Source organism: Hydra viridissima, unplaced genomic scaffold (genome assembly GCF_058129835.1).
Source record: "Hydra viridissima isolate aposymbiotic clone 2 unplaced genomic scaffold, HvirCarnegie_v1 scaffold_1, whole genome shotgun sequence".
NCBI classification, from domain to species: domain Eukaryota; kingdom Metazoa; phylum Cnidaria; class Hydrozoa; order Anthoathecata; family Hydridae; genus Hydra; species Hydra viridissima.
Genome location: NW_028324300.1, coordinates 28,987,715 through 29,000,602, shown reverse-complemented (window position 1 = coordinate 29,000,602; position 12,888 = coordinate 28,987,715). Strand labels below are relative to the sequence as shown.

General features: G+C 33.8%; 1 protein-coding gene and 1 pseudogene across 3 annotated transcripts in view; both read left to right on the top strand.

Moving 5' to 3' along the window:
- Positions 1-12,888, top strand: part of LOC149894364 (E-selectin-like) — a 35,342-nt gene that overhangs the window by 12,743 nt on the left and 9,711 nt on the right. For 2 of the 3 annotated variants that reach the window (XM_090099074.1, XM_090099063.1), the window contains exons 4-7: positions 9,999-10,172; positions 10,361-10,534; positions 10,913-11,089; positions 11,289-11,469. In XM_090099074.1, coding sequence (XP_089955200.1) covers positions 9,999-10,172; positions 10,361-10,534; positions 10,913-11,089; positions 11,289-11,362 — 599 coding nt within the window. In that variant the 3' untranslated portion in view covers positions 11,363-11,469. The remainder of the gene's footprint in view (positions 1-9,998; positions 10,173-10,360; positions 10,535-10,912; positions 11,090-11,288; positions 11,470-12,888) is intronic. The other variant, XM_090099083.1, reaches the window with a different exon arrangement.
- Positions 2,066-4,189, top strand: LOC149894365 (uncharacterized; annotated as a pseudogene).

The window sequence follows — 12,888 nt, the reverse complement described above, 5'->3', positions numbered from 1 at the left end:
AAGCATTTTATAAAGGAAATCCGAAAATGCTTTGCACATAACGCACCTTTGAAAAACATAGCACCAATTTTTTTTTAAAAATTTATTTCACATGTGTTTTATAATTTGTAATTCACTTTAATTAGAAAATGAAAAAACCCAGATCTGAACCGCTTTTCATTGGAATTTAAAACAAGTACTTAACAATAACGGGGGACTAATTCGATAAGTTTTATTACGAAATTCCAAGTGGATATGTATAAACCTTTCTTAATAAACCTGAAAAACTCCGAAAATTTAACCTTGAAACAGATGCCCTGCAGATGTAAATTGCAACTTACAGCAATTTGTAATTAAAAACACAGCGCACAATCCTCTTCACAACTAACGGTTTTAAAAAAGTATTTTTTTGGGTAACAAAAACGAAATATTTTTTTCAAATTAAAAGTTTAGTAGACTAAATTTAGTAAAACTAAAAAGTTAGTCAACTAAATTAAGTTAGACTAAAAAGGTAATCGACTATTTTTAGTTAGACTAAAAAGTTAATCGACTATTTTTAGTTTGACTAAAAAGCTAGTCGACTAAATTTAGTTTGACTAAAAAGCTAGTCGACTAAATTTAGTTTGACTAAAAAGCTAGTCGACTAAATTTAGTTTGACTGAAAAACTAGTCGACTAAATTTAGTTTGACTAAAAAGCTAGTCGACTATTTTTAGTTTGACTGAAAAGCTAGTCGACTAAATTTAGTTTGACTAAAAAGCTAGTCGACTATTTTTAGTTTGACTGAAAAGCTAGTCGACTAAATTTAGTTTGACTAAAAAGCTAGTCGACTATTTTTAGTTTGACTGAAAAGCTAGTCGACTAAATTTAGTTTGACTAAAAAGCTAGTCGACTATTTTTAGTTTGACTGAAAAGCTAGTCGACTAAATTTAGTTTGACTAAAAAGCTAGTCGACTATTTTTAGTTTGACTGAAAAGCTAGTCGACTAAATTTAGTGTGACTGAAAAGCTAGTCGACTAAATTTAGTTTGACTAAAAAGCTAGTCGACTATTTTTAGTTTGACTGAAAAGCTAGTCGACTAAATTTAGTTTGACTAAAAAGCTAATCGACTAAATTTAGTTTGACTGAAAAGCAAGTCGACTAAATTTAGTTTGACTGAAAAGCTAGTCGACTAATATTAGTTTGACTAGAAAGCTAATCGACTAAATTTAGTTTGACTGAAAAGCTAGTCGACTAAATTTAGTTTGACTAAAAAGCTAATCGACTAAATTTAGTTTGACTGAAAAGCAAGTCGACTAAATTTAGTTTGACTGAAAAGCTAGTCGACTAATATTAGTTTGACTAAAAAGCTAGTCGACTAAATTTAGTTTGACTAAAAAGCTAGTCGACTATTTTTAGTTTGACTGAAAAGCTAGTCGACTAAATTTAGTTTGACTAAAAAGCTAGTCGACTATTTTTAGTTTGACTGAAAAGCTAGTCGACTAAATTTAGTGTGACTGAAAAGCTAGTCGACTAAATTTAGTTTGACTAAAAAGCTAGTCGACTATTTTTAGTTTGACTGAAAAGCTAGTCGACTAAATTTAGTTTGACTAAAAAGCTAATCGACTAAATTTAGTTTGACTGAAAAGCAAGTCGACTAAATTTAGTTTGACTGAAAAGCTAGTCGACTAATATTAGTTTGACTAGAAAGCTAATCGACTAAATTTAGTTTGACTGAAAAGCTAGTCGACTAAATTTAGTTTGACTAAAAAGCTAATCGACTAAATTTAGTTTGACTGAAAAGCTAGTCGACTAAATTTAGTTTGACTAAAAAGCTAATCGACTAAATTTAGTTTGACTGAAAATGTCAGTCGACTTTTTGAATTTAGTTACGGTTTTTTTTTGATAAATTAGTTAAAATTTTAAGTTTTGATCACAGCACTAGTTTTATTTACTTATTTTCTTCTAAATATACTTGCTTTTGGCAACACAAATAAATTACAAAAGTGTTGCAAATATATATAAAAAGTTTCTTAAGACAGCTACATCAAAATTACATTAAACATACAAAAAATACATATTTTGATAAATATGCATATCTAATTGATATTCAAAATACAAATGTATGATAAACTGCGAAAAAAAGTTGTTTTACGGATGTCGTGAATAAAGTCTTCAAGATTTAATTAGCGTATGCGAAGGCGTTAATATTTTGTAGGTGCTAATGAGCGAAGGTGTTAATGTTTATAGGTGCTAATGTATGTAGGTGTTAATGTATGTAATTGTTATTGAATTAAATGTGTGAAAATGACGCAATTGTAAAAGTGTATAAAAAGAGAGTGTATTTTGTAAAATGTGTTGATTCGCAGTTAGATGTAAAAAATATTATCAAGTTCAAAAAGTGACTCTTTAGTGTCTCAGGGAAAGTCTAAATAATTCCCCACACTATTTGGTGGCGACTACTGCCAGGACGAACGAAACCTACGAGTTAGCGAAAAATGGACCAAGAACGAACTTACCACAGAGAAATCAACATGATAAGAATAAACGTTAAAAGCATAGAACGCAAGATTTGAAATGGCAAAGGATGAGCTGACCAGAAAAATGCTCGACGACGCACGTAGGAGTATATGACGATTTTAGCTGGCCAAAATTGGAATTATTAAAAGTGGCCGTACCAACTTAATTACCTACCCTTATTATCTCTCGATAATGATCACTTAATGAGCAGTTAATAGTTTGGTTATAAAAGTAGTAATTGGAACTACACAGTCTAGTTAAATATCCGATCTATAACTGCGTGGTTAATTTTATTTACGAGCGATTTTAGTGGTGTTTATTGAAGCTGTGTACAAGTGTTTACAACAGAAGTTTTACAGTGTTATATCATGGATGAAACTATGACAGGTATGTACATTATTTACTCTTACTACCGTTTTGAAATATTAATTACCACAAAAGTTATGTACCATGAAACTTAGCATTTTTTTAACGAATTTTAAAGTAAATTTTGACTTTAAAAGTGAAAAAGTTGTAGTGCGCATTGAAACCCTCTTATTTTTTTTTGTTTTTCTATGAGTTTATACCACTAGCTATTTAAAAATCTTAATTTCAACTGCCTGTTGATGCCATCTAAATTTTAATCATGTTCTAAGCACATCAAGGTCCAAGAAGAATTTTTCAACTTAATTTTTTTTTCTAGATTGGTCATCAGGAATGCAAGCAATCTCTCGTTTGGATTTCTACAACAGTATTCAGCAGCAGGAGGCTCCAAATTTCAATGAAAAAATGGACTTAGCTGATCAAAATTTGTTATCAAGAAATCAATATACCGAAGAACTAAAAACAGTATACAAGCGTCAAATGTCGAGGTTGAAAGCTATTTTTAGAAAAATGTAGTCGTCTTCATCCAGAACTCATGAAATATTTATTAAGAAGCATGGCCCTTGGCTGCTAGGGAGTTTCCAAATACCGGGTACCCCATCCACTCCATCATCAGCAGGACGACCAAGAAAAAGTTATGTCGATTCTAGTGAACGATCAAAGAGGAGAAAAACAGAACAGCTCAGGAAAGATGTGGAACCAGAAGCTATTGTTTTTGCAGCTGAAACTTGTTTGACAACAAGTGGCAAAAGAAGTGCTGCAACCGTCCTCAAAGATCTTAAAACATCTCCCAAACAAGCGGGAAAGTATAAAAAAGCCTATCGCAGCAGTCTTGAACCTACAAAAAAATCATTGACACCGTTAGAGGCTCTTTTAATATTTATTGACGCAGGCCTAACAAAATCTCAATATGAAATCGTACGTACAAGTGACAAGAAGCAATGGCCCTGCTACAGTATTTTGGTCGAAGAAAAAAAAACATGCTATCCTGATCCTGATTCGTTCACCGTCACAGAAAGTTTAGCTGAAGTAGACTTACAAAGTCTGTTAAACCATACTGCCGAAAGATTGGTGTTGTATTTAGAAGAAGTTATCAAGACTCTAACGGAAAGTGGGCGTAAACATATGAAATTATCTACGAAATGGGGTTGTGATGGCTCCCAGCAGACACAGTTTAATCAAAAGTTTGAGGATGACTCTAATTCTGATGCCAGTATATTTCAATGCTCAATGGTTCCATTACAGCTAACTTGTGGAGTAAATAAAAAGATTATCAGGCAAAACCCTACAGCATCGTCTCCAAGGTTTTGCAGGCCAATTCGAATTAGGTTCATAAAAGAAACTGCTGATGTAATAGCTGAAGAAATTGCTTACATGGAAAACAAAATTGCAGGCTTGAAATCAACTCAACTTCAAGACATAGCAGTAGAACATGTGATGATGTTAACTATGAATGACGGAAAAGTCTGTAACGCAGCAACCACCACTAAAACGACCATGCGATGTTATATTTGTGGAGCAACATCAAGACAATTTAATGATTTTGACAGAACATGTGTTGACAATCAAAGCAGCTACAAATTTGGACTATCCATTCTGCATGCTAGAATACGGTGTTTTAAAAGTCTTCTTCACCTATCATATAAATTGCCTGTAAAAAAATGGCAGAAAAGGCTGAATGAAGATGAGAAGAGACTCATCTCAGATAGGAAAAAGAAAATCCAAGATGAATTCAAGAGCAAAATGGGCATTCTTGTCGACATACCTAAGGTTGGATTTGGGAATACCAATAACGGCAACACAAGCAGGAGATTCTTCAACGACCCGGAAACATCTGCAGATATCACTGGAGTAGACTTCCGTTTAATTTCCAGAATGAAAATTATCCTAGAAGTAATTTCCAGTGGCCACAAGATTGATGTAGAAAAGTTCAGATAGTATACTTTGGATACTGCAAAGCTTTATGTTGAACTATACCCCAAGTGTCCAATGACTCCAACTCTGCATAAAGTTTTAGTACATGGTCCTGATATAGTAGAGAATGCGCTTTTGCCAATTGGACAATTGTTGGAAGAGGCTGCCGAAGCCAGAAACAAACATTTCCGGGAGTACAGACTTAGCTATGCTAGAACATTTTCTAGAAAAGATTGTAACCAAGATATCATCAATAGGTTATTGTTAACATCCGACCCTCTGTTGTCCAGCATTGGGAAAAAGAAACACAAACTTACAAAGCCTTTTTCAAAAGAAGCTGTGGAATTGCTTCTTCCTGGAGAAGTCCAAGACTTCGACACTGAAAACAACGAAAATGAAGAATATTCTGACAATGACGAAGTAGAACCTTATTAAATATCAAAATATAGTATGTTATTTACCATAAACAAGTTTGAAAAATAATATATCTTTTATTTCCTCAAATCCTATTGAATAGAATAAAATGTAATCCCTAAAGTACCCATCTTTCCCCTATATTGAACGCCACTGGCTTTGATTTGTACAAAAAACATTTAATTTACAATTTCTTGTCATATGGTAAAGTTTTCAGTTGTTAAAATGAGAGAAATGATTTTGGCCAGCTAAAATCGTCAAATACTCCTACGTGCGACGGCGAAAACATCGATTCGGTAGAAGAATGGCTTTCAAAACCAGTGATGGAAGTAGAAGCAGCGATTGAAATTAAAAACAAAATGGCGGACAAGTTGGATTCGATGAACAAAAACGAATGCGTCAGAAAATTTGAGTATGAAAAACAAATCATGGAACAGCAGTTAACGATTCAAAAAGAAGCAGAACAAGCCTCAATGAGAAAACTTCAAAGCGAAGAAGAATGGTATCTAAAGACACTAAAAATGAAAGAAAAATTGAGCAAATATCTTGGAAACGAAAACGAAGCTACTCAGCAATCCGTCAAGCTTCAAAAGTATACAATCAAAAAATTTAATGGCGATTATAAAGAATGGTTATGATTTTGGAATCATTTCACTGTAGAAGTCGACAACTCAAACATATCAAACATCAGCAAATTCAACTACTTACTGGAACTCATCGAAGGAAAGTCCAGAGAGGACTTACTTGGTTTAACGCATTCGTTGGAGGGATACGATGAAGCTAAACGCATACTACAAGAAACTTACGGAAAAGATATTTGGGTTCACAAAGCATTGATCAAAGATTTTGAAGGATTGACAGCTATACACAGCACGCATAAAATCAGAGAAGATCACAACTTTTACAACAAGCTTGCGAAAACTGTACGAACATTGAAAACTATGCAGAAACTACAAACGGCTCAATCATTCGTGTATTCATTGATGGATAAATTTGGACCAGTTCGTGAAATACTCACACAAAACGATGATGGATGGGAAGAATGGGGACTGGAGCAACTTGTCAAAAAGTTACAAAAGTACATTTAAAGGAATCCGTTGAACTCAACTTTTAACTCTTGCGACGAACAAACAAAGGGCGATAAAAAGAACGCAAACATGCAGTCAAGGTCCTATGAGCATCGAAGCACTACATTTAAACAATACAATGGCGGTCTTTATGACAAAGAAATCATAGCAAGAAGTGGCAAGCATGGATGTATTTACTGTGGGTTACAAAATCACAAAAGTGAAGATTGTACAAATGTGCTAACTGTTGTAAGACGCAGGGAGATTTTAACAAGCAAAAGATTATGTTACAACTGCATTGGTTACGGACACTCGGCGACATATTATAAATCAAGAGGATGCAGAAAGTGCAATAAAAAACATCACACGTCCATTTGTCAAGATGGGAACGCAACAATAGATGGTAAAATGGAAAATAAAAAAGAAACCATGGGAGCTGTGCTTAATGCAAGTACAACTATTCTCCCAACTGTGATCGCAAAAGTAAATGGTGAAAAAGCAAGGATAATGTTGGATACGGGTGCTGGAGGTTCCTATATATGTACGAACTTGATAACAAAACTAAAGCTGAAACCTACAGGAAAGGAATATAAAAGCATTGAAAAGCTCTATGGAACGGTGGATAAGCGTGTGGAAATATATAACGTTACGATAGAATCAACAACGACTCCGGAATTTCGAATTAAAGTCGAATGCACCGACGCAGAAAAGGAAACACTCACCAGAAAAGGAAACACACCCAATCCGATGATCAAGGATGTTAAGAAGCATTTTGAAAAACTGAGGAGACTGAAATTTAGCGATGGTGAAGGGAGTGACGAACTTCAACCAGTTCACATTATACTCGGTAGTTCTCGGAACCGGTAGTTCTCGGAAAAAATCCAGATAAAGATCCAGGAGCCGAATTTACTATGTTGGGATGGACTCTTTCTGGGAGACGAACACAATTGAGTTCTGGTATTGAGAAAAGTTTCTTATTGAACACTGGTCGGGATGAGTTCGAGCAAATGTGTAGTTTAGAAATACTTGGATTATCAGACACAAACAGTGAGTCGATGTTCCACCAACAATTCAGCAAAAAACTGCATCAAACCGACGAAGGTTACTATGAAACCAGAATGCCATGGAAAAAGGGTGTTGTTCAACTGCCAAACAACAGAAATCTGGCTCTTAAAAGATTGGGAAGTGTAACAACTCGATTAAAAAAACTTAAAAAACTAGAACAGTATAATGATATAATGATGGAACAGATCAATGAGGGAATATTGGAAATGGCACCAGAAAAACTTACTGGAGAAATTATTCACTACTTTCTTCATCAAGAGGTACTTTACTGGTTAAAAGAAAGGGGCAGTTGGTAACAGTTTTTCAGGAACCTAGTTCAACAAATCTTGTTGAATGAAGAAGTAAAATGGCTTTATATGTTCCAACAAAAGAAAACCCAAGTGATCTTGGAACAAGAGGAGTGAGTCCTGAGAAATTATCAAGTTTGTAGCTTAATGGACCTACATAGTTGAAACACAAGGAAAATTGACCAATCCAACCAGAAATAATCGAAGCGTCGAATGCATCATGTGAAACTATTAGTGTGAAAGAGAACGTCGGTATGGCAACTGATGAAATAAAGGGACTTCATATATTTAAAGAAATGTTGAGCAAACACAAGTATTGGATGATCATAGGAATATCATCCTTCATAAAAAAGTTTATTTACAATTGTCGAAAAAAATTTTTCGAAAACAATTGTCGAAAAAAATAACAGGATCACTGGAAGCTGAAGAGATGATAGAAGCGGAGTTGATGAATCGTAAGTTACTACAAGAAGCTGTTGCAATAAAGTCCGATGTGGAACTTAAACAAGATGAAAAACAGCTTTGGAGATGTCACGGAAAAGTCTCTGGGTTAATCCAATATTTGTACCAAAAGGATTTCAACTAGCTCTAAAAAATATTGAGCATCATCATGCGAAAACATTACACGGGGGAGTCGGAGATACAATGATTAGCATAAGAGAAAGATTTTGAATACCGAGTTTGAGAGTTGCCTTAAAAAAGGTCATTCGTGAATGCAATCTATGTAACAGATATAGAGTGAAACCGCTGTTACCGCCAACGAGAGCAATGTTACCACGCTTTAGAACTGAAGATATCGAACCGCTTACGGTTACAGGTGTTGATTTTGCCGATCCACTAAAGTAAAAAAGCGGCAGAAAAGTTGGTTGAAAAATGTTATGTTGCATTGTTTACATGTGCATTTACAAGAGCTGTCTACCTAACACTTTGTCATGATCTATCGGCAGGAGAATTTCAGAGAATTTTAAAGGAGTTTGTTGCAAGAAAAGGACCACCACAAATGACGATTAGTGATAACGCAAAGACATTTGTGGCAACAGGGAAGTGGTTACTAAGACTTAAGAAGGATGAAAATCTTGCAACAATCTTGCTACCACAGCCATAAAATGGAGGTTTAATTAATCAAGAGCGCCGTGGTGGGGAGGTTTGTTTGAAAAATTAATTGGAATAATGAAAAAAAGTTTGTCAAAAACAATTGGTAAGGGCATTCTAAGCTTCTTTGAACTGGAAGAAGTATTGTTGGATGTGGAATGCGCTATGAACAATAAGCCACTTTGTTACCAAGGTGGCCAATTCGATAATCAAGTATTGACGCCAAATGCATTAATGAGGGGGGGGGGGGGGGAGACCTGCAGTTTTGCTTGAAGAAGATATCGATTTAATAACAAGGGACGATTGCGCACTACGGAGAGCCAAGTTTGTGAAAAATTGTAAGGAAAAGATGGATGAACGAGTACGTGCACGCAATGGAAGAACAACAACAAGCAAGGGAAAAGAGAGGCAACGTGAAACTCCCAGGTGTCGGAAGTATGGTGCTCATTAAAGACGATGTGAAGGACAAGGCACTTCTCAACATCGGTTGAATTGAAAACAACATTAAAGGGAAAGATGGAGTTATTCGTGGCTTTAAAATACGACTTAGAAATGGTTATGTAATTGAAAGACCAATTTAGTTGGTGTGTGACTTGGAAATAGATTGTGGGGCAGAAAGCGGAATCGAATCGGACGAGAAATTGGAAACCAGAGCCGAAGAGGATACCTTGAAAAGAGAAACGAGACTGGCGAAATTGAATGCAAGACGAAAGATCAATTACATCATGGAAGACGAGATGGAAGATAGCTGATTAAAGCCGAAGTCTCTGCTTTAATTGAGGGAGGCGATGTGCAATTTAACGTGTGCGTAGGTGTTAATGTTTTGTAGGTGCTAATGAGCGAAGGTGTTAATGTTTATAGGTGCTAATGTATGTAGGTGTTAATGTATGGAATGCATCAAGTGTGTGAAAATGACGCAATTGTGAAAGTGTATAAAAAAAGAGTGTATTTTGTAAAATGTATTGATTCGCAGTCAGATGTAAAAAATATTATCAAGTTCAAAAAGTGACTCTTTAGTGTCTCAGGAAAAGTCTAAATAATTCCCCACACGGATAACTCGTAGTTAAAGCATATAGATATATAATACATAGAGAGTGAAATCGTTAAACATCCAGAAAACTGCTCGATCAATCAAAAGTAGGCAAAACAGCTTCAATTCAGAGATATGGCGCGCAAGAAATAATACAAAATTGATATCTTGTTTATCTGGCTTGATACAAATATGGTTTGCAACTTTCCAGCATTTTGCGTAAAATGATCTGGGAGATAATTTCAAAAATAATAGTTAATGTGTTATTTTTTTATGCTGTTTGATTTAGCTGCGCCATGTGAGAGTATTCCTGTTTTAACAAATGGTGTGGCAAGTTGCTTGCAGGGCTCTACTGGAGACAGCTGTTCTTTTAAATGTAATGATGGCTATTCATTAGTTGGATCTTCTGAGCATGTTTGCCAACCCAATCATAAATGGAACGGAACGCTAGCCCAGTGTCAAGGTAAAAACATTTATCATTATAGCTTAAGTTTGAGACTATCTTTAGCCGACTCAACATTACACATTAACAAAGTTGATTAGGCATTTGCGTTCTTTAATTAACGCGATTATTTTCCTGCTTTTAGTTATGAAACTCTCTTCAAATGTTCCGAATATAATGTTAATGCACTCTTTATTGTCTTTTTTTAGCTTTACCATGCCAGAGCATACCACCGTTAGCGAACGGTTTAGCAAGTTGCTTGCAGGGCTCTACGGGAGACAGTTGTACTTTTGAATGTAATGCTGGTTTTTCACTTATCGGTTCACCACTGCGTATTTGTCAATCCAACCATCAATGGAGTGGAACATTGGCCAGTTGCGAAAGTAAACTTGTTCAGTCTTATTTACTTTTTTCTAAATACGACATGTAAATTACAAAAACTTACAAATATAAACATGGTTTTTGAAGGCATGTTCATCAAACTTACAATAAGCATTTTTAGTATGTATCGCAATTTAATTCAAAATACCAATGTATAATAAACTATGAAAAAATTTTTTATACGGATAATAAGTATTTACTAAAAACATAGATTTATAATAGATAATAAATTGTTATACGTCCGGAAAACTGTTCGATAGAGGCAAAATAATTTTAATTCAGAAATATGATTCGCTACGAATGTTTGAAAATTAGAAGGGTTTTCATAAGTAGAGGTTATCATGGTTCATTTAAGAGTCTTCATTAAATTTAAATTTTAGAGGACATGTCAGAAAAATGGAGTACTTGGACAAAATGTTCAGCGACTTGCCAGCTAAATTATGACCGTCCTTTACAATCTAGATATCGTAATTGTATTAGTAGTGCAAATGGTGGTAGTTGCAACCAGCCATTACTTACAGAATATCAGTTTTGTAATGTTGCTGTTCTATGTCCAGGTAAAAAAAAGAAAAAGTTCTTATTATTTATATTTTTCTTCCTTTATTTAAAATATTTCACATACTAATTAAGCCATCACTAAGCGTTTTTTAATGCAAGGAGCAAGTGAAAGTTATATTATTATAAAGCACATCGAAAGTTTTAATATGATATAATTTAATTACAAAAAAAGTAAACCTAATTTATGCTTTTTGAAAGGTATACCAAGTACTTGGAGCTCTTGGGGTGATTGCTCAGAGTCCTGCAACTCTCTAGGAGATGGCCCAATATAAATACCGTCAGTGCATAAATTATTCAACATGGAATCCTGATTTTCTCGGCTGCATTGGCTTAAACACAGTTGACGAGCAGTTGTGCAATCAAGACATTCAATGTCCAGGTTGGATTTTTAAAATTTATTTTTATTGTTAAAAACTGTTTTTTTTTTATAGAGTTCATTTAGCCTCTGCTTCTGTTTAATTACTAAATAAAAAGTCTAAATAATGTTTCTATTACTTGATTAAATAGTTTTTGATTTAAATAACAAAATCTGCAAACAAACTTTAATGATATTAGAATTTTTTATTTGATTTTTGATTGTGGATGGCATTTTGAATAGAAATGACACCAGTAACTTTCTATTAAAACTCATTTAGTAAAATAAAGTAAACAACGTTAGCGAAGTAAATTGATTTAAGGAAAAAAAAAAAATCTTAATACAACATAAAAACATCAGGCAGTTGGGTACTTTTATTTGGACAGTGGGAAAAAGGCTTTTATCTAATAAAAATTAATAAAAGCTCTTAAATAAAAAGTTTTATGAAGTAATTTTCCCAAGCTCTGTTTGTAAACATGTTGTGTTTAAAACATGCATCGAGACAAAACCTATCATTGGTTCGTATTATCTCTCATCAAAGTTGTCGTAATGAAAACTGAAAAAATTTCTTTTCATCTTGGAATTTTTTATTACATTTTTTTTATTAAGTAAACTATATTTTATTAGTATGTAGAGCTATTTTTTTAAAACTTTATGCTCAGTAACACGTTAGTTGAATAGCTAAATTATAACTTGAACCAAAAATTTTTTTTTTCCTTTGTGAAGGTATCATCTGAAAATAATTCGTTTTATCTCCAAATGCCTTGAATCATATTATTGCGTTAAAACAAACATTCTAAAGTCTTTTTTGAAACTTTTTGTTTTTCTCCTCGATTAAAAGTTTTAAAAAAAACCATGCGTCTGGTGTTGGAAATCAAAATTATACTTTATTATTATCTAAGTTAGTTTGCAACGAGCTTTTTTAACCGAATTTTTCATCGCACTTAATTTAAAGAATTCCTAGTCAACACTCACTAAGTAAAAGAAAAGCTGAGCAGAGTCTGCAGACTCCAGTCAAATTGTTATCTTCTTGTTAACCCAATTATATTGAGAAATTGTATATTTGAGAAAGCCGAACTTTGTGATGCATATTGAAATTGCATTTAAAAGTGCAACAAACTTGCTGCAAATGTTAGACTTGAACAAATTTCTTAAAAGATGATAATTTTTTAATTTCATTCTTTACCGCATCACAGGAGAAAAATGTTTAAAATGAAGAATATTGATTATAATATGCTAAAAGGAGCTTGCCTAAAGTCGTTGATTTTGTCACCATCTGAAAAATCCCCCCATACTTTAATAAACAATTCATTTAAGCACAGTTTTACACTTCGAACAAATAATGTGCTTATTGAAAACAAACTGAACAAGCACTCTTATTCAAAACGGACATACATCGCTTGTTCCTGGATTTTTAACAATATTTATACTATCATCGTTCAC